This window comes from Chaetodon trifascialis, chromosome 2, assembly GCF_039877785.1.
Source record: "Chaetodon trifascialis isolate fChaTrf1 chromosome 2, fChaTrf1.hap1, whole genome shotgun sequence".
Classification (NCBI taxonomy): Eukaryota; Metazoa; Chordata; class Actinopteri; order Chaetodontiformes; family Chaetodontidae; genus Chaetodon; species Chaetodon trifascialis.
Window position 1 is genome coordinate 6,290,320 of NC_092057.1, and position 22,245 is coordinate 6,312,564.

The 22,245-nt window shown below is 42.7% G+C and overlaps 1 protein-coding gene across 1 annotated transcript; it reads left to right on the plus strand.

Moving 5' to 3' along the window:
* The first annotated feature begins 4,270 nt into the window (after nt 1-4,270).
* On the plus strand, nt 4,271-22,221 carry LOC139349789 (cubilin). The gene is made up of 22 exons (XM_070990783.1): nt 4,271-4,412; nt 7,294-7,412; nt 8,135-8,228; nt 8,993-9,133; nt 9,379-9,476; nt 11,181-11,307; nt 11,788-11,958; nt 12,674-12,889; nt 14,106-14,246; nt 15,032-15,277; nt 15,490-15,675; nt 17,371-17,480; nt 17,643-17,743; nt 18,262-18,539; nt 18,807-18,970; nt 19,127-19,310; nt 19,411-19,629; nt 20,786-20,920; nt 21,221-21,442; nt 21,569-21,751; nt 21,919-22,031; nt 22,122-22,221. Exons 1-22 carry the CDS (start codon nt 4,271-4,273, stop codon nt 22,212-22,214), a joined length of 3,483 nt encoding a protein of 1,160 aa, XP_070846884.1. The 3' UTR covers nt 22,215-22,221.
* Nucleotides 22,222-22,245: the final 24 nt, after the last annotated feature.

Here is a 22,245-nt window from a genome sequence, read left to right on the forward strand (position 1 = left end):
GGGTGATTAAAAGCTTATCTTTTCAGCATGACAGTGACAGTTCAGCACTAATACCCAGCTTGAGAGTGAAATAATAATCTCTCAGGCGTCACCGTTTAACAAGGAATCTCCCAGGCTGTGTCAGAAGCTAAAATTAAAGCCTGACAGTCCGTGAGTGGAGGCAGGAGCCCCCTGTTGGAGCCCCAGGGCCTCCCCCGACTCACACTGAGATGCTTAAACTAACAGTAGAATTTAAAGAGCAGGCCTTTTAGTGTGAAATCCTTGTTTTTTATTTTGTTATTCATAAAGCTAGCATGCATTCATGCTCTCTCACACGGCTGATTTCATGTAATTGATGAAAATGGACACGTTGAATTTGTAATAGTTCGGGACAAAGACCACGCCCCCAACACGCCCACTTCCACACAAGTATTTAAGATCACCTGATTCGTTCATTTCTCCTTCAACTCTGTCTTCGCACCCCTCCCCCCTCAACCCCTTTTTTTCTTCTCTCCCTTGTCTCTCGCTTGAATACAGGAACCACTGGGGGCTTTCTCGCTGGCGGCTCCCCCACCCAGAGCCTCAACTCCCCCGGTTCCATCCCGTCTCCACGCCAGCAGCTCACACTGGTCCATCGTCACACTCCATCCATCCATCCACAGCCCGGATCTCTCCCTTCATCCTCTCACCCCTCACCCTTCTTCCCCTACTCCATCATCCCTCTACCTTCATCCCTCACTCCTTCATCCCTCACTCCTCTTCCCCTCCATCCCTCTACTCTTCATCCCTCACCCCTCATCCCTCCACTTTCATCCCCTCATCCATCCCTCTCTCCCCTCATCCTTTCATCCCTCATTCCCTACACCCTGCCTTCCTAACGTATCATCATTCATCATCGATGCTCACCTTCATCCATAATACGCATTAAACCATGAAACCATCCAACCCAACCATCCATTAAACCATAAATCTGCATCTTATCGCCGTGGTCTTTGTTATTGAAGTGGCATAATTAAGATTACTGGTACAAGTACATGACTTGAGTTTTCCTCATGGTGTCGTGACAGCTGGGCAGGATGACTGCCAAGCAGCAGACCACCGTTCAAGCCATGCTGATATACTTCATGAGAGTTTGTGACATTTTCCTGTTGTGTTTGTGGTGATAAAACCAAATATTTTACACTAAAACCTGATCTTTTTCCCAACCCTTATGTACCCAAACCTAACCAGACCTCAACCACGGTGCTGTCACAGCATCTAATTGAAAACTGGAATATAAAGAAAGTTAAGCTTGAACATAAAGATTTATGATTATGTTTATTCTGGCAATTGTGTTGCATGGGAACACAAATTAAGTTTTCTTGAGTGGAAAAAATTGGACCCCATCTTGCTCTGACTTGGTCCCGTTTGGATCTCACTGCAGATGTGTTTTTTATTTTTTGGGAACATTTCAAAGTGTAAACACTCACCATGTGTAGCTCAGTAATAGCATCCTCGGATTCTGGGGGGAATTCAGGGCAGCGGCAAACATTTCTGAGCTATAATTGAAGTCCCACAGATAAGTTGCTGTCCTGGTATTGGGATTTGAGATCTGCTCGCAGTGACCCAGTTCTCTTCACAAACACGTTAGCTTCTTCAGCTCATATAGAAACCCTTATAGAAGCCCTGCACATGCTATGATACTTGGACAGAAGCCATCACGATTATCCAGACCATCATCAGGATAAAATCTACCCACTCACAGATCATTTCTGGCATATTAGATACATTTTGTCGTGGGAATGAGTGTTAATTACTATTTACAGATTGTATTTTGAGATTGTGGAGTGGGTAATTAGGGCTGCCATATAATTCTACATCGCCCAGACTTTAAAACTGCTCTGGAGATGACTGGCAGAAGCTTTCATTTTCATCCATTTCTGTGCTGTTTTTCACAATCGTTATTCCTCATCTGTGCTCATCGTCTGTGCCTCCCCCCCTTCACCTCCAACTCCCGGCTTCTCTCCGTCCCAGACGCCCCTTTCTCTCTTTGAGGATGATACCATAATGAAGCATCCTAAGCCAGTAACAGTGAGGTGATTAAAGCTTCTGCTGGCCTCCACTCTGCAGAATGTTTCCCATAAAACGGTCGGCTACTGCTCCTCTCCCTTATTCATCCTCCTATTGTATTAGCCAGATAGCTGGAAGTGAGGCTTGTCCTCCTGATGGCTGCTCTGCTCCCTGTGGAATATGTGGCCTACATTTGTTTGTGGTGCAATGTTGGGCTGCCAGAGTCTGTTCCTTTATCAAACAATTCCAGTTTTCGGCAGCGTACCCCTTCCCCTGCATCAAACATTCGATGTTTTCCGCCTCTCCTTCTTCCTGTCTGTTTGTCTTTCCTTTCTCTCTATGCACCTATCCAGCACTCACAGCTCATTATTGATTGCTCACCATTCAGCTCACAAGCACATGCCCTCGTGACCTTTGAACAGGGCACATGTGCAAAGATGCGCGTTTGGGAAAAACACACGCGCACACATATACACGTGTACGCACGTACTGTATATACACAAGGGTCACCTTCGCTGGCTTCATTAGCGGCTGCTTTATTATGGCTGACAGATGTGGCCATAAATCATGGGTCCCTGGGTGGAGAGAGAAGATCCAAAACAAACTGATAAAGGTGAAACACAGGGGGAGAGGGAGGGAGGGGGAGAGAGAGAGAGAGAGAGAGAGAGAGAGAGAGAGAGAGAGAGAGAGAGAGAGAGAAGACATACACACAAATCAATGCACTAAAGCTATCGACAGTCCTGAGCAGCAGTTTTCTGCCACTGAGGAAAAACCACCGCACTGCCTAAAGGGTGATTTTCTCCGTCATCCCCGTGGAGAGATAAGCGGCTTTCGTTGCTTTTTGTCACTGAGAGGAAATGGAAGGAAAGTTCTTATCTAAGAACACGAAGCGTTAAAGGGGACCGACGGACAGATATCTGCTTCAGATTATCCAACGTGAGTCCAGGAGATGATTCTGATGAAACCCACTGGAGCGTCTTTGTATGGAGATTCAGGCCGAGATGAAGATCTTCCCTGTGAAACTCGTTCCATCCAACCTCTGTGTCACTCTGCATTCGCCACAAAGGAAGTTAATCCTCCTTTTTTTTTTTACCTGAACAGACACAAATGTGAACTCATTTAGGTCTGTGAGAGAAAGTCAAAGTCAAAGTAAAATTAAATATGCAAAGCAAGAACTGAGCCTTGATCAAGCAAAACCTTTCAACAGTGTTATCTGAGCTGTTGCACAGTTTCTCTTCAGTAGTATAAAATAGAAATAGAGGTTACAAGTCCACCTCCAACATACCCTTCAACACTCAAAGAGAAACCACAAAAAATGCCTCCACTTTTAATTTTCAGTGCTATTCAAATAAAGTTTTATTGCTTTATTGATAAATGGCATTTTAAAACCTCGACTGTCCAGTTTAAAGGAGTAGAATGAATTCTCCTTTAATTTATAATCGTATTTGTCTCAAATTGGTCAAATTTAACATTTAGTGAGACAATACTGCTGTTGAAAAGCATAAAGCTCAGGTTGCTTAAACCCACACAAAATAAGAAATAAAAACTCTCATTGGCAGCTATGCCCCTCATTATCTCTGGTCAAGGGTATCAGCTGATTTAAACCTGATGACTATCAATATTCTATAATTCTCTTGCTGAGTGCTGGTGATAGTAAAACATTGTCATCAGTTTTTAAGATAGTGCATTTGCTGATCAGAGCTGAGCAAATGCTGATTTTGCTCATCTGTAGTGAGCGCCATGAATAAAAGACACGTGAATGTGATCAGCAGCAAAACTAACTTTAAAATACTGCCTTTTAAAATACTGAACTTTGTCACACATTTGTTCAGAAAAAAAAATACTTAAAGAAGTGGATGAGTGAAAGATCATGTTATTAGATCCTGTGACACATTTGAGAGGATTCATGAATAATGATCACATCGAACACCTAAAACCACCTTGTCTGTGCCAAAAGTGATAGATCTTCCTTTTACCCTCTATGTCAATCAGTTCATGTCAAAGATATGCCGTTGACCTTGTGGTGGCGACACCATCTATATTCATTAACCTGTCATTATATTACTATAGCATTTATTGCTATCTCATCCAGCCTTCCCAGGATGGCATGCTGACGGAGGTCAAGGTTCATCTGTGCTGTCAAAGTTTGGATATAAACCAGGCCTCCTTGTGTCAGTACTAAGTGCTTCGGTGAATTGTTGGACGAGACACAGTTTGGTGCATCTTCACTGCTGTGTGAAAAATGGGGAAGGACCACCGTCGGTCCAGGGGTATGAGCACCCTTGAAAAATGTCTGATATTTCTCTTTGTGGCCGTAACCGGAGTCTGCATTGCCTTTATAGTCCTCTACTTCATTGACAAAGATAACTCTTCTCATGTCGAAGGTGAGTCTTTACACTTCTATCAATACCACAAAACATGCCTCAATACTGTGCTGATGTTGTTCTGATACTTCGTGTTCAGTTATTACATCTGTCTAAGATAAGATAAAACTCAGCATCACATTGACACCACATTAATATTGTTGAAAGACAATTACAAGGCAATTTTTAATTGTTAACATTTCAACAACAAGAAAAAAGAGAATGAAACATTTTAGCAGCTGCATGGTGGCGCAGCAGGTAGTGCGCGTGCCTCACAGCAAGAAGGTCGGCGGTTCGATTCCCGGGTCGGGCCTTTCTGTGTGAAGTTTGCATGTTCTTCCCGTGCATGCGTGGGTTCTCCCCGGGTACTCCGGCTTCCTCCCACAGACCAAAAACATGCTCATTAGGTTGATTGGTGACTCTAAATTGCCCCTAGGTGTGAATGTGAGTGTGTTTGTGCCCTGTGATTGGCTGGCGACCGGTCCAGGGTGTACCCCGCCTCCCGCCCGCTGACAGCCGAGATAGGCTCCGGCCCCCCCGTGACCCCGAAAGGGATAGGCGGCATAGAAAATGGATGGATGGAAATATTTTAGCACTGCAGGTTTCAGTGACTCATTCATGTCTCTGCATGTAGGTGATTGTTTCAGCAGCTGTAAGGAAAAATAACAAGACAAGGCAGAAACAGTGAAGAGTGTGGATAGAAAGTCAAACGTGAGAGCGTCCTGAAGCCTCTGCATCAGTGACTGAGCAGCACTGACAAGCATGTTGTCAAACTGGACCATCAGCCTCTTGATGGATGACAAAGTTTACTGTCAGTGTTACTGTAGATTTTATTGACAGCGGTCTGAGATTTACCTTAACTTGGCAGGATGGCAAGTGATGAGCTGCTGATTTGGAGGTTTAAAAACTGTGGGAATTTACGCAAAGACACGCAAATGTACACATATTTTACCCCAAAAAACTCTCCCACAAGTAAATACATAGCAACAGGTTAATCTCTACCTGCCAGTGATTTGAACAACAGAGAGTTAGCAGATCTTGGAGGCACATGGAAGGTAAAAAAAAATTAAAAAGAAATCTAGATTTGTCCCAAATGTTGACTGCAAAAATTAAGCAAAAAAATTGTGATAAATGTATAATCCATTTCTCAAAGAAAAGGTCTTGAAAATGTGATCGTGAACTAAATTTTTCTTGCTATGACATTTTGAACAGACATTCATGGCTTCCCAGAGGATGAATCCCAACGACTTTTTCTCTTGTGGCCAAAATTGTTGTGCAACATCTTGTTTTTTGACCAAACACCTGCAACTAATATCATTCCTATCAGCCTCAACTGAATTATGTGATCATTGTTAATTAGCAAATGTTAGCATGCTAACATGCTAAATTAAGTTGGTGAGCATAGTTTACACATTATACCTGCTTAACATCAGCACGTTAGCATTGCAGTTGTCGGTATGTCAGCGTGCTGATGTTAGCATTTAGCTAAACAGCATGGCCCTAGACTCTCAGTCCTGGTCTGAGATTTTCAGTTGTAAATGTGAGAACAGGATTTTTAGCAGGAAATCAGGGAGGGAAATGTTAAAAGAAGAGTTAGTGGTAATTAGTTTATGGGTTAGGATTGTTCCTTACTGTGATGAAAAAGAAAATCAAGCAAATATCTTCAGTAAATAAACACATTTCTCAGTGGGATTTATTTTCCTACACTCCCATTTTCTTTCATATCCCAAGAAAATTAAAAGCAGACAGGAAGGGAAAACAAAGAAAAGAGCTGTGCTGCTGCTCTTTGCACACCTGACCTGTGTGCTACGAGCAGCTTCATGTGTGTGTCGTCACCACATCAGTAGTGTTTACTGTAAGTCAATACAGCAGGTCGTTCCTCTTCCTCCTCTCCTTCATCTCTTTCCAATTTTATTTTTCGTTTAAGAAACCTGCTTTGAGAAAAACGCCTTCAGTGTGAGCTAGACAAATTCCAGCTGCCTGAATTGTTCAGGTTTGTGTGAAATGTGTATCAGCTAATCCAGTTTTCCTTCAGCGTCACAAGTCATCAGTCTTCTGCTCACCCGTGTGTGTGACAGGTGCGTTAGCGGGTAGGACATGCAATGAGGAGTGAGGTCTTGCACGCTGTCACTTGCTCTGTATTATTTATTCATGCAGTATTTCACTGCTTGATCATCATTATTGCAGCAAATTTAAAAAAACCCAGCATGCGTAACTTTATGCATTAAAAGGATCATCGACCCCCAGAATGAGACGACTTGTTTTACATAACGGAAACATGACAGTTATGTTCTGCCTAAATAAACAAATATGTTCCAGTTTTGTGATGTTAAACACAGCTGCGCTGCAGAATCCTGAACAGAAGCTGCCCCAGCCACAGGGGAAAGCGTGCTGAGGCCGATGACAGACTGTATAATCAATGCCGTTACCAAGGCATCTCCATTGATTTGAATTTTTCACTACAGGTACCATGAGGTGTTTTTCAGTCCTTTCAATTTCATGGTAACTACTTCCCCTCTTTACCTGCAGTGTTGTTGTTTGTACAACAATAAATGAACATTACAAAAATGTTTTTAGCTTGCACCACGGCTCTTTGCATGGCAGTGTCCATCAGTCAGTCCACCTCTGAGGTTCAGGCTGAAAACCCGCAGCTACATCTGTTGAATGGAGTGCAATGAAATTCTGCAGACATTCACATTTTGTACCATCAACAGGCCAAAATTTCATTTTGTCCAGTATTTTACTTCACAGTCAAACACCTGCAAAACTAATGACATTCTCATCAGCCTCACCTGTTTTTGTATTTAGTGCTAATTAGCAAATGTTAGCATGCTAGCATGCTAGACAAGTTTCAGCGGAATTTTACTTGTCACAATAACAAGGCTGTCTTTGCATTTCTCAGGATGTAGTGGTCCTCAGCTGCTGACTGAAGAGTCGGGCATCTTCACCAGCCCAAACTTCCCTAATTCCTACGACAATAGCCAGAGCTGCATCTGGCACATCACTGTGGACCCTGACAAGGTGACAAGGATCTTCATCGCTGCTCTTCCAGACCTCAATCAGTGTAGAGTTACAATTATCTCTGGTTCTGCTGCATCAGCTTTAATCTTTGTTTTTTAAATATCCGTTGTGAGTCAGACACTTTGGACAAGAAATCTAAGTATTAATATCAGTTTCAAGGTAACAGAAAAGCGAAAAAAGGCTTAGCTTGGCTTAGTTAGAACTATAGAAAGCAACTTCACTGACGGTCTTTGGTGAGCAATGCAATGTTAAACAATAGATTTTTAGGATTTTTGTGTGTAAATAATTTTCCTCTTGAAAAACATTTCAACACATTCATTGCCTCTTTTTAGAGGACACTGCAGATCAAAACAGCACACATAGTCTTTGTGCCTGGTGTGTAAATCAGTCGAGTTCCTGTCGGGGAAACTGTCTCATGTGAGGCCAAGCAGTGGAGCCCAGCTGGGATGAATGCAGCGGCAGCGTCTTGGACAGATGGCTGCCTTGTCTCCTTCATTCTCCCCACACCCACAGGAGCATGGCCACCTTCCTCATGCAGTGGCTGCTTCTCTCGTTGTCTCTTTATGTCTCTGTCTTCCCTTTGCTGTCTTTAAACACACAGAAACGCACACGCAGAGGCACACACAGGCGTGAACACACCTGCACCGAGCAGTGTGTCTCTCCTATCAGCTTCTAAGATTGAAAAAAGAAAGTTGAAACACCTCTGCCTGTTTCTGTCACAGGTGATCTATCTGGAGTTTGAGGAGTTTGCTTTGGAGGACACCCAGTTCTGCACAGGAGACTTCATTATTCTGCAAGACTCTCTGGGAACCATTGGTAAATCTTAGCTCTAACCTAAAGGGGAAAAGGAAAGAGTTGTTGGTTTTTTTGTTAGTCAGAGAGATGGATCGACATTTATAAATACACAGACAGATGTACGCTTACAGAACATAAAACCACGTACTCACTCACATGAACATAGACAGACCAGCTCCCTCAGCCTGCAGTGGCAGCTTTGAAGTCGTTCCCAAATCAGTCCATCCGTCCGCTGGCAGACTCAGCTAGTGAGCCACACACTGCTGCTGGTCCACTGCACACTGGTTTACCTACAGTTAGACACACTCGACCGACAGTTCCCAAACCAGGCTGCAGAGTTTGAAGCAGTGCTCTTGGTTCACAGATATCTTGGATTCCTGATCTCTCTTAATTATTTAGAGGCAAACGAACCCACAGGCAGGCCAGACTGGGGCACAGATTCTAATAATGGGGGCACGTTCGTAAAATGAGTAAAAATGACCAAAATTCAAAGCAATGTTGTAGGTTTTTTTTTTTGGCAAGAATACACTTATTTTTTATTATTATTAATAATTACAGAATTTATCCAGTTTAATATATGAATGCCAAATAAGCAACTTAAAATCTTATGATATTATTATTTCTGTGTCTCTTTGTGGTTTTGTTTTGCATGTTTGTGATCATTTTTAATCACTGTGTGGTCATTTTGTGTCTCCTTGTGTGAGCTAATCCTTCTTTTCACTGCAGAGGGATAGCCTGTGCAGAACTGTCCCGTCTCTTTTACTTAATTTGTGTTGTATTTCCAGGTAAATACTGTGGCAACGTCAAACCGCAGCCATTGGTGTCACTTACAAACCAAATGACGGTGTACTTCGACAGCAATAGCAAAACAGCAGCGGGAGGATTCAAGGCTAATTACAAAGCTGTGAATCCAGAGACCACATCAGGTACGAGGATGAGTGGAAATCCATTTCAGCCAGAAAACTGCCTTGGCTCCGGCATAATGTTGGATGTCTATCTTACAGTATATGATTGACCTAGAAAGTTAATGTAGGCGCGGGTGCTGGATCAATTGAGGGGCAGGTGAAGGGGAATGAAAATAGGGTGGGTAGGTGGGAGTGGAGGGGTGTATTGTGGGTATCCTTGAGGTGTGTGTGAAGCTGAAGTGCCCTCCCTCCATCCCTGCTTCCAGATTTAGTCGGAGCTGGTGGCTTTCTCCAAGGTGACCAGGGGGAGTTTATGACCCCCGGCTTCCCTGAGAAGAACTACTTGAATGGAGCATCATACCAGGTACTGCCACACACACAAGCAAGGATATACAATAACAGCTCTAATGTGACAGCTACATGGTACCGTTTGCTTACACTGAGCTTTGTTCCATCGGAGGAAGCACTGCTGACCTTATCAGAGGATGTTAGATCGTAGTCATCGTACTGGACAGTGTGCAACAGACTGGAAATAAATATCTAACTCAGAATACACTTTGGGCACATTTATTCTCTTTAACTAGTTGAAGTATTTTGATATCAATATTTCCCTAATCTTCCATGTTTTCTCCGCTATAACTCCAGTAAGCATGTACACGCAGGTGATATATTGGTCTCAAGATGGCCGCTCCGTTCCACAGCCGACAGTAGCCAACAAAAGTCCGCACTGAAAGGACGTGCCTCCTTCTCTTCTTTCATGTCAACATCCAGCCAGTTGCAACCAGCTGTGCAGATGATTGGCGCTTCATATAGCCAATGAATGTATATACCTTAGATAAATAAATACAGATATTTTTCTAGATAAATAAAGAAATTGGCTTTTTTCCTGGAGAATGCCTGGACATGCTGTTAGAAAAACATAAAATATTCATTTTCTGTAGTTTTGTTTTTCTTCTTCTTGCTCATAGAATAAAGCTGACTGGGAAAATTAAAAACAATGTTATTCACATGATTTGTTATTTGTTCATCCACTTATATAATTTCTGTTTCATGAGCAGCACAAAGGGACTCCAACGAATATTTTGTTATACAACCTTGTTGTAAAATTTTACAAATTGTTGTAAAATGATAAATGAACCTTGTACGTTACCTTAAAAGTCAGTCAGTGAATATGATTGGGGTCATAGGTTGCAATGTTGTGTTTTTAATCTCATTTATACTCTACCTCTTTGTTATCATTTTAATTGCTCCTTTAATAAAATACACTGATAAGGTGATTTTCATTTTAAGCTGATGTTACTTACGTAATTTTAACCAATTAAATCTACTGATCTCAAAAGAAGATCGGTTTAGAGAGAGAAACAAATGAAACAAACAGTTTTTTTTCTATTTTATTCCAAGAGAATTTATTTGTGGATTGTGCAAATTAAGTGAAACTCAGTACCAGGAAGATGTAATAAACACATGACATGTTCCACAGTGTCATAAAGAGTTTGCTGGAATGGATTGGCATGTTGACAGCATTTGTGGTCTTGATCGATGATTAATGCATCCAATCAAATCAGAATCAAATTTAGTGTCAGCGCTTGCATGCAGGGTTTGGACGTGGAGTCATATGGTGCTATTTGGCTGTCATCATCATTTCATCTTGCTGTGCGTCAGCTTGACCGGTCACCACCTGTCCAAACAAGAGCAGAGGCAGTGATAAAATTAGTTATGCACTCTTTATTCCTTTAAAATCAGCTACGCTTAAGAGGATTATTTAGGGATGCAGGTACAAATGATTGGTGAGTGCGTGCGTGTTTGGTTTCCAACACCAGAAACCCCCCCACAGTCTGGGGACCGACAACTCTGCCGTGACCAAAATGCTGAAGCCCATCATGTAATTGGTAAAAATTTTAGGATGCCGGCATGAAGTTAGGGTAAGAGTTAAGATTAGACAAGTAACAGTTATGGTTAGGGTTAGGAGAAATGAATGTCAGTCTACGTAATGTCTCCACAAGTGATGGAAACAAGTGCATGTGTGTGTGTGTGTGTGTGTGTGTACTTTATTTCTACGTTGGATCAGTGGAGAATCACAGGACGTACAGGCAAGAGGGTTCGTCTGACGTTTAACTCCTTTGACCTGGTCCCTGAGGCCTGTGGAGACTTTGTTGAGGTGTACGATGGCTACAGGGCTGACTCTTCTTCATTAGGTGAGCATGACGTTGTACATGTGTCCAGTTTGCAGTGAGAAACACAAGAACAAAGGCATTTGCTTCTGAATAAAATACATAAATGTGCCTCTCATGTATGAGATTAACAGGGGCTTTAAAACATCCCACATCTGCACAGACTGTGTCAAAGCTGGATGTGCCATCAGAAAGCAAAGGGATGTGTTAGAATTTCAGAATAGACTGTGGGCTTTGTTCAACATTAGCAATGTCAACTATGTGCCACCATGAATAAAAGATGAGCTCAATTAAAAGTTAGAGAAGTTGTACAATGAGCAGAGATTCTGGAGTCTATTTTGAACTTAATGACTGTAAGTCTGTCTGCATAGACTTCACTGTTGAAGCTGAAGCTAAATTGATTAATTGTTAGTTATCTACACTGAAATTCAGGGATGCTGTTGGTGCTGCACAAGCCTCTGTGATTGTTAATCACCCTTTAACACTGACTACAATCCATCAAAGGTAAATTCTGTGGAGGGAAGATACCAAAGCCAGTGGTGTCCAGTGGCAACGCAATGGTGGTCCGCTTCCATTCGGACAAAACTTTGACTTCTACAGGATTCAGTGCAAACTACACCAGTGTTCCACGTGTTATTATTCCTACACAAACCCCGACACCTTCCACAACTCCTGGTAAGCATTCTCTTCAGATCCACCTTTGTGTTTCATTGTCCCTCTTAAACTGAGTTGGTGCTGTTGACTTTTTGAGCGAGCCTACCTGCGTGTCTCCAGTCGAGATATTTGATAGCCTCACTACCGAATGATAGCGTCAACATCAATGTTGCTGAACCAGCTTCCTAATCAGATTGTCCATTGCAATCCTTTTTTTTTTTTCGCTGACTTTAGAGATTTTTTTTATCAGACTGTCAAACTGAACTCAGTTATCTCTTGAAAGTCAATGCCAATGCACAATTAAGTATAATTATCTGTGTGCCCACATGGACTGTGAGGGTTGTATCCTGGTCAATGAGGGCTTGTTCATACACCTTACGTAACCGTTAGGCCTCCTTGTGCACCTTTCTTTGCACAAACACAGGTGTAATCAAGTGACAGCTGGCAGATAAAGATAAATGCAAATAGCTCTGTGTGAGTGGTGAGATTCCCCTTGAGGTTTAACTATTCATCACTGTATTAAAGCTATTGGCTGACAGATCCGTTTTCTCCAGTGGCCAATTAAGGTAGTGCCTAATGAACCTCGTCATTGGCCAGCTTTGTGTCAAAGCAAGCTGGTCCTCATCAACTGAAAAATCAAGAGAATAAATGCTACTAAATGGATAATTTGCATAATGAGGTGTGAATATGGTCAAATGTTGTTTTCAACATTACTTCCTGTACTATCATTGGACAGGAAGTGACGGTACAGTAATCCTCAATGGGCGCAAAGGAGTGATCCAGTCTGCGGGTTTCCCAAATCCATATCCTGCTGATCTAAAGAGCAGCTGGCGTATATCTGTGGCCAGTGGACAGCTGGTTAAACTGCAAATCACTGAAATGGCCATCACAGGAGAGACTGGACAGTGCAAGGAGGACAAACTGGTCATTTCAGATGAATACAGCACATTAGGTGAGCCATAACTTATTCTTCTACTCTTTTATATTAATAACGCTCATTTGTTTTTTGTATTTTTTTATATAATTCTATATTTTTACAACTTAGGTTTTATAAGTGTGACATTTTGCCTGAATCACAGCTATGATGGAGTGAAGGTTATAAACTTGTTCTTGTATTTCAAATTTGGGTGGTCAGGCACCAAGACAAGCACAGCAACCAAGCTAGCCAACATTTAGCATCACTTTCTGACCTGACCTGTCAGAAAATTGGACTTTGTTTCATGTGTGTTGCACATAGACTAACAACTCCAGCACCGTGGTATCATGCAGTACATGCCCCCTGCTGTAAAGCTGTTGATTAGGATCTTCTTTGCAAAGAGCCCAGCAAACTGTAAATTACCTCACCTTATTATTCACTTCAACTGCTGCAGTCAGGCTGATACAGCTTTATCTATTGCTGAGTTCTCAAGGACTAAAGCGCTGAGATATGAGCACACTCCCTGTGACGCACACACAGATAGGCGATGAGAGTGTGATAGGTGTGTGCTGTTATTTCAGGGCGTGTAGAGAGAAAGCAGAAAAGAGAGGAAGCAGCTAAGATTCTGAAAACCTGAGAAGTCTGTCAAGCTATTAGTTTCAAAGATCCCTCAAAGCAGCATGATATAAGTTATAGAAGAAGAAACAATAATGATTCCTTTTACAACCGAAAACATATGTTCATAAGCAATAATATGCATCATGTAGTACAGAGAGTATTACAGTGTGCACAAATGAATAAAGAATAAGAATAAATGTGAAAGACTGTTTACATGTGGTCGTGCGCATGCATCTGTCACACACTGAAAGATACTGATTGATCCGTCGCCTCCTCAGAAGTTGACTTAACTGCACAAATAAGCTGCATCTTGCATTTCAATCGAGCTCTGTGTCTGCCAGTAATGTTTGCTGACATTACCAGTTTGTGCTATTTTCTGTGTTCATACCCTGTTGGTACGAACACTTTCCACCTGATTTTGTGTTCAGGAGCTGATGAAGTCACAGTGGAGTCACCTTCATTTGTTGGTGCTTCAGCAGCTCACACTCACACTGACTTAGCCCCAATAGCGCTAACAGTATTTACCTCTCCTATCTGTTCAGCTGCATTCACCGATCCATCCCCCAGTTCCTGGCTCTACTCTCTCCATTTACCTCCATCTTTTACCTCTGTCCTTCCTCTCCCTCATCCTCAGGCACTCACTGCGGCTACATGGTTCCCCCCGTGATGGTCAGTGGCAGTAACACATTATTCGTCACCTTCCAGTCCGACAGTCGTCTCACAGACCGGGGATTCTCCGCCAACTGGGAGGCTGTGTATCCTGAGGATATTGGAGGTACCAAGGACACACACACACACTGAGACACAAACAGGAACACACTCACACCTGCTGAAGGAGATCAACACCTCATTAAGGCTAACCATAAAACATTCCACTCCTGAATCACATCGTTATAAAAACTGCAAGTCACTGCATCGGCAGTGTAAACTCAGTCCAAACACAGGTCAGAGCGCAGTGTGAAGCATGAAAAGAAAGATGAAACTTAAAATGATAGCAGAAGCAGTCTTTTGCAAATAAAGGTTTATTTTTTTTTTTACTTAAATAGAAATACAGACATAATTAGATGGTACTTCCTCATACATATCTATCCTTACCATTCGTTTCTTGACACTGCATATATTTTGGATTTGCATGTTACTGCCCACTGACCTGTGTACATTATTTTGTCATAGAGTATATTTTTGGACCTGCGCCTCACTGTTTACTTTTGTGATCATTTTTGTTAACTTGTTTCGTTTTGACATTGTATACATTGTCTGGATTTGCAGCTCACCTTTCACCAGTTTGTATTTGTTAACCTTATTTTAGTATTTCCCTCTGAAATCTAATGAAAAAACTCAGTTGAAGTACAAATACATGAAAACGATTCTTCAGAACTTGTTCCATGTTCCAAATGGTGAACCAACAGATTCAGCTCTGTTTCATGTCTCATAATGAGATTGCATATTCACTCCTTGAGACCCTCTTTTGACAGGCAGATACTGGAGTTTGTCGACATTTATCTAATTACAATCACGCATCTCATACAGTTTCATGATCGTTCCCTCTTCCTGTTTCAGAAATCCAGGGCTGTGGCTTTTCTTCTGAGGAGGAAACCGGGGTTATCAAGTCCTTGAACTGGCCTATGAACTACAAGGCTAACAGCGAGTGCATGTGGAACATCGCTGCGCCTTCGGGGACCAACATCACACTGACGTTCACCCACTTTGACCTCGAGGCCAAAGATTTCCTAACATCCAAATGCTACGATAACTTAATGATGTACGAAATCGACAGTGAGACTAATGTGCTGATGCAAATGCACGGTAAGTTGGTTTGTGGATTTGCTACATGTCAAAACTATTTTTTATCTTTCATAGCGGCCAATCACATTGAAATGAAACATGAGCTCCAGCCATGAATTCACTAACTTATAAAACTGTGTATCTGCATTGTTGCTGTTGATGTATCCGTGCTAGGACTTGTAGAGTCTCTGTGTCACTTTGTTTATTATGGACAAATTGTTCTTTCAATTTAGGTCCATTTTGTGGGACTAAGCTGCCTGCTCCCATCCACACAAAAGGCAACAGGCTGGTGATTCGTTTCCACACAGACCTGTTTACTGAGGCCAAAGGCTTCAGGGCTTACTGGACAACAGACTCCAGTCTGCCTCCTCCCACCGATGCGCCTGCTCAGCCCAACCCCTGGGACGATATTGCCATAGGTGGAGTATCTGACACAGTTAGCTAACATCTGCATTACACTACAATGGTAAAAGTACATTTAAAGCTGCAGTAATCTGTATTTTTCATGTTAACAATGGATCAATTGACGATGTGTCATGCAATAGGGGGTTGTTCTTAGTGTTAACTGGCCCACAACTCCATTGTCATCGACTTCATTTCCAAACACAGCACAGCTGTTTTCAGTGCTAAAGCTTTGATAGATCAATGGTACACTAATTGCTCAGCGCCAGACAGCTGACAGAAAACATCAGCGGTGAGCTGCTGAACATAACGGAGCGTGTAGCTGCTGCAGAGCCACATTTTTGCTTGGGTAAACTGAGCTTAAAGCAGAGGGAATACCGGATGTAGTTTTGTCACATAAATGAGACAGAGTTGTCAGGTTGTTACACTGCCCCCATGTGGCCAAAAAGTCAATTGCAACAATCTTAATAATCAATCATACTCAATACAGTCGGTGAGTCTATTTCACGCTGCTAAAATGTCAAAATGTACTAGTAGCCTGTCCTCGCCAGGAAATGCAAGTCGGTTATTACGGCCCATATTTAAATTTTTAACTATTTAACAGAATTACTGATACTAAAAATTATACTTAGCTGTATCCCCAGGAGTACCACATTTACAAGGCTGCAGTATACCGTAGTGTGTAGTATTTTTACACTAACTACATGTACACAAAACTGTAGTATTGTGTTTTGTTTGTATAATGTAGCCTCATGTTTGAAATTTGGGGTTTCTTGAGTCACACCATCTTCAGGTTAGCAGACGAGCATTTTCCAACAGTCACAATGACCGACATTTAGTTTCAAAGGGCTCCTTCGAAGCTGCACACAGGCCTGCCTTATATTCATCTGATTCATCCTTCACCTCATCCTCACCCCCTCTTCACACCCCCCTCTCCCATCTCCTCCTTGCTGTGCTAGATGTGCAGTAAAATAAAGTGATATGGCGGTGCTGAGAACACAGTGTGAACTGGCCTAGCGCTTCGCTTTCCTTCCTAGCTGCTGACACCCAATCCTCATTCTTCACCCAGCCATGAGCCCCAGGTGGCCCAGGCTCCTGGCAGGCCAATTGCTGAAATAGAGTTTTATAGATGGACTCTGCTGCCTCTGGGGTTTTTTTTTCCACCCAGGCTCTGACCAGAGGTGCCCTATGAGCTGGGTGAAGGGAGGAGAGGCAGAGAGTGAGGGATGAAGGGAGAAAATATAGGATAAGAGTGACTGGGACAATTTAATGCCAACTCCTTGGAGGAAATTTGTGTTTTTATGCAGAGTGTAGTGATTTTGTGATGTCAAGGCATCTGGCCTGGGAATGGAGATGTTTACAAGTCCAGCTTAGGACCCTTTGCAGGAGGAGCATGACATTATATTTTCATGGAGATACTCTGAATACATTACTGCAGACTGGAGTAGTGAAAGCCAAAAACAGAGGTTCAATGTAGCCAGCAGTGTCAACCTGGTGTGACTGGAAAATCATTCAAAAAATATGAATCAGAGCATCTGCGCCAGTGATTGAAAGCCACTTCCCTGCAACACACAGGCTTATCTGTTAGCTGCAGATATCTACTGTATACTGTATTCAGGCTTTGTTTATACACAAACAACCCACAAACAAATTCACACATGCACAGACAACCACGCAGGATATATCACAATGGTTTTCTTATCATTTTCTAGACTGGCCCAGACCATGTGGGATTCCAGCCATTCCTCCTGTTATTATGTCACGCATTGTGAACGGGGAGGAAGCCAAGGCACATTCCTGGCCCTGGCAGGTGTCCATGCAGGTGAGAGACTCGGCTAATAAATGTAGAATATTAATGTGAAGATACAACCAAGTACATGTTAAGGTCCTATCTCTCATATTAATCCGCTGACACCAGTCAACTCATCTCTAATGATCATCTGTAATGACTTCTTCTCTTCTCGTGGCTGTGTGTTTGTTTCAGGTCTGGCCCGACAGTCGTCCAGAACCCAGTTTCTCCCATACCTGTGGTGGTACTCTTATTCATAAGAACTGGGTGCTTACAGCAGCCCACTGCTTCCTAAAGTAAATGTTCTCTTTCTTCATTCTCACATACAGTGCATGAGCAAAAAAAAGAAGAGATGTGTACAGTAGTTCGGGTATTAGTTCCACTTCTTTCCACAAAGTTTTCAGAGACTTTCTGGAGGCCTATTTGCTTAATCAGAGAAGGCAGTCATTGGTGTCTGTGCTTTTTACCTCAGGCATATTACAGTGCAGGAACAATGCCTGGTTAGAGATGCCTCAACGCCTTGGCTAATGGTCTACAGTCCCCTTTCGAGAGAGATGCTGATGCACTCAGGAGCCTGTGTGCTATATAGCTTGGATGTATACAGGGTTGTGTGCCACAGTGGTGTGATGTGGTACAAAATGCTGTGTACTGTATAAATTTGTTTCTGTTAAACAAAAATCCCCATGTCGCAAAGCCCCAATAGCATGTCAGTTCATATGTTGCAGCGACAGTGACGTGTATCTCAGCTTGTCCACTGTGGTTTTTGTAAACTCTAAAGTTTTTTGATTGATTCATCTGCTTCACTGCTACCCAGATACGCTGATGAGCTGCAGCGTTGGCGCATGTGCCTTGGCAAAAACAACCTGACCTACACAGAGCCAAGTGAACGCTGCTTTGGTGTGTCTGCCATCTATCGCCATGAGGAATTCAAGTATCCCACAGTGCCTTCAGTGGAGTTTGACATTGCCCTGGTCAGATTGGATGGAGAGGTGGAACCCACTGATGAGATCTCCTATGCCTGCCTTCCCACCAAGGATGAAATGCTACCTGCTGGCAAGATGTGCTATGCCACTGGCTGGGGAGATGAGACCGGTACAGGACACGCGCTTCACATTTGCATGTTTATACTCATACATACTAATTTTAAACTACTTAAAATTGGTTATTTTACTCACTCAAATAGGATTATAGTGCATCACTTCAGAAGACTTTCACCCATCATTGATTAAAATTCACCGTTGCATAGTTTGTATGCCCTCTGCTGGACTTCATGTGCAAATACCTCCTGTGTTTATGCTCCTTGATGTGTCAAGATGAAGGTTTTTGTAATAATCTAAATTGTTTTTGCGTGATTATCAGGAAATTCACTGAATCCTGTAGCTGCAGACACCCTTAACCAGGTCGGCCTTCCTGTTGTGCCATACGACACCTGCAAGAAGATGGATTACTGGTGGTTCCAGGTCAAGAGCTCCATGATCTGCTGTGGTTATACTAAGCCTGATGAGCTCAAGTCTGTCTGTCAGGTAAAACAAGTTCCACAAGCGTACAGGACTAATAGATGCCAGAGGTTTTACACCATACTGATCATCAATGTGATGAATTCACACGCCTAACTTGACACAAATGGTATTTAACAACATGCTGATGGTGTTTTTGATGCTGATTCATGGCTTTGACAGGGAGATTCAGGTGGTCCTCTGGTGTGCCAGGATACCGCCGGCGGTAACTGGACAGTTCATGGTATAACCAGCTTTGGCCCTCTTGGATGCATTATGGATAAGAAGCCCTCCGTGTTCACCCGCTCTTCTGCCTACCTCCCCTGGATTGAAAATGTCATCCGCAGGGACATCTACAATGAGCACAGTATGAATCCAGCTGGTCTAAACTGACCCATTTTGCTCAAAAACTAAATATGGTACAAAGAATTTCTTGCTTGTTTTCACCCTCTGTCCTCCCTGTGTAGCATCTGGCTGTGGAGGGGCAAAGGTCTTGAATGGCACAGGCGGCACAGTGTCCTCTATGGGTTTCCCTCACAGCTACAGCAACAAAGCCAGCTGCCAGTGGAACATCCAGGTGCCCCCCGGCAAACTGGTCCACCTCCATTTCCACAATTTCTCCCTGGAGGACAGTCAGCTGTGCCTGAATGACAAAGTCAGCCTCACAGACAGATCAGGAAGTCTAGGTATGTGAACATCTGCCTCCTTTTTCCGATTCACTTTATAATGACTTTACTAGGTCATTCATTGATGTGATTACTTTGTATAGTGTTTTGTATTATATGCTACACCGCATCACCCCCTCTCAAACATCCATCACAGTATGTGTGAAGTCACAGCAAAGTTGCATATTACCTTCTTCAGGATAAAATCCAAAAATTCACATTACATCACAGATACTAACTGTGACAGTTGTTTCAAATCGGGACAATCAGCTGGAGAGGCCAACTCAAGGAAGGCCTGAAACAAAGAAATTAAGAAACCAATAAGCACAAACAGGAAAAATGCAAAATAAGAATCAAAATAGAAAACATCTTCCATTGAAATTATAGAAGGAATCCACAAAAAAAACAAAAAGAACAAATCTGTATCTTAACATCTAATGCTTCAATGCAATATTTAAGGTCAAACATAGGCAGCAAAATTGATTCAGTGTATCTTGTAATATGTCATATCAAAAATGACAAACTAGAAAAATACTGATACAATACTTCTATGTGTATTTATAAATAGAAAGACGTTAATAAGAAAACACAATGGGTTCGAACATGAATCTCAACATGCATGAAATGTGACACAAGACACAAAGAGTCCAGACATGATGGAGGCTTTTTGAGGCCGTGCTTAGCAGCGCTTTGAGCTAAATGCTAACAGCGACGTGCTAACATGCTCAGGACAATCCTCGCATGTTGATGCTCAAATGAGTCGGTGTAATATCGACTATCTTACCTGCCACGCTTACTTTAAGAGATTAAAAAGAAAAATGACCTAAAAGGTAGAGATAAATAACTGCACCAGCGTCACGAGTGTGCAGCGTTCCTGTTTTTTGATGTCTCCCTGCACCTCACTGGAATAGATATGTGTTTCCCGTCACTTTTTTGCTGTGCAGCAGAGTGACAAATATAACACGTTGAGGGTAGTTCTGAGCTGTGTCGCTCTGAACTCCGTCTCAACCTGAAATGTCAAGTGGGTTTAGATGCATCAACTGTATGTTGTGCATGTGTAATATATAAATAGGAGAGGGGAAAAAAGAAATAAGTAAGCAATAAAGACACAAGGTCTTAGGACAGAGGCTCCTTAGAAAAGTGTGCCCATCAGTTCTTTGTGTTCATTTCTCTTCAGGCACATACTGCGGCTATACACCCCCTTCAGACCTGGTGAGCGATGGAAACACACTTGACATGAAATTCACCTCCAATAACAAAGTGGTGGACACGGGCTTCACTGCCACCTGGAGGGCAATCGACCCTGAAGAGGGTAAGACAGGAGAAAAGTAAACTGAAGAAGATGAGTGCTTGCTCATGGGGGAATTGTTGGTTCTCTGTAGATAAAAGAGCTTGGTCTGTACCAGCTCTATATGGAAAGTGTCCTGAGACAACTTCTGTCGTGATTTGGTGCTATACAAATAAAATAGAATTGAATTGAAATTGAAATTGAAATTGAAATTGAAATTGAAATTGAAGAAGACACAGAGGTGGAGGCCTTCAGGTAAAACTACTGCATCTCATTGTTTTTCTTTCCCTCTGCTCTCTCCTCCTCCCTCTTGTCCACACACAGCTCCCTGTGGAGGGGACTTCAGCAGCAATACAGGTGAAATCAGGTCTCCTAACTGGCCTAATGACTACCAAACCAAGTCCGTGTGCACATGGCGTATCACCATTCCTTCAGCAACAAATGTCACTGTGGCCTTCACTCACTTTGAACTGCAAGCTGTAAACATCTTGGGAAACTGTGTGGACTTCGTGGAGATCTTCAATGGAGTAAACATGATATCAGAAGGTAGGTTATCGGACTACAAATTCTCTTGTGTCCATTTGGCAGAGGTGTGAACAAGTCATTGTTATCCAAGTCACAAGTACTGTACTGCAAAATGGTAAAACAGCTGATTTCTTGTCTGTTCTGCAGGTCGTTTCTGCGGCTTCGCCCCTCCACCCTCTGTCACCATCTCTACCAACACAGTCGTCATTCGCTTCCGGAGTAATGGAGACAATCAACAGAGCGGTTTTCGTGGTTATTGGACCACTAATTCCATTCTTTTCCCAACGTTACCTCCTCCAGCCCGTCCACCGTGGGCCGACACCCTTATTGGTGAGTGCAGGCCAAGCCAAGTCCACAGCAGCCTGTCTCTGCTGTGGGGTTTTTGTTCCCCTGGGATGGAATAAACTGTACAGAACTGGATGATAAATACAGGCTGAATGAATTAACAGATGATAACTACCCTGCAGATAATTAAATGATTCATTTTTACTTTCCAGACTGGCCAGAGAATTGTGGAAGGCCAGAGGTGACACCCAATACAGGCACCCCAAGGGTGGTTAATGGGCAAGAGGCGGTCCCCCATTCCTGGCCCTGGCAAGTCTCCATGCAGGTCCGGCCGATTCCTGTTTCTCTGTGTGCTGCATTAACATCATCACAGAGAAGAGCTTCTAGTTTGAACAGTTGTATTTCTCTTCCCCAGGCTGCACCACTGTTTACTTACCAACATCTTTGTGGAGGTTCTTTGATTCACAAAGAATGGATCCTGACTGCTGCTCACTGCTTCATGTTGTAAGATACAAGCACAGAAATACCTACAACACATG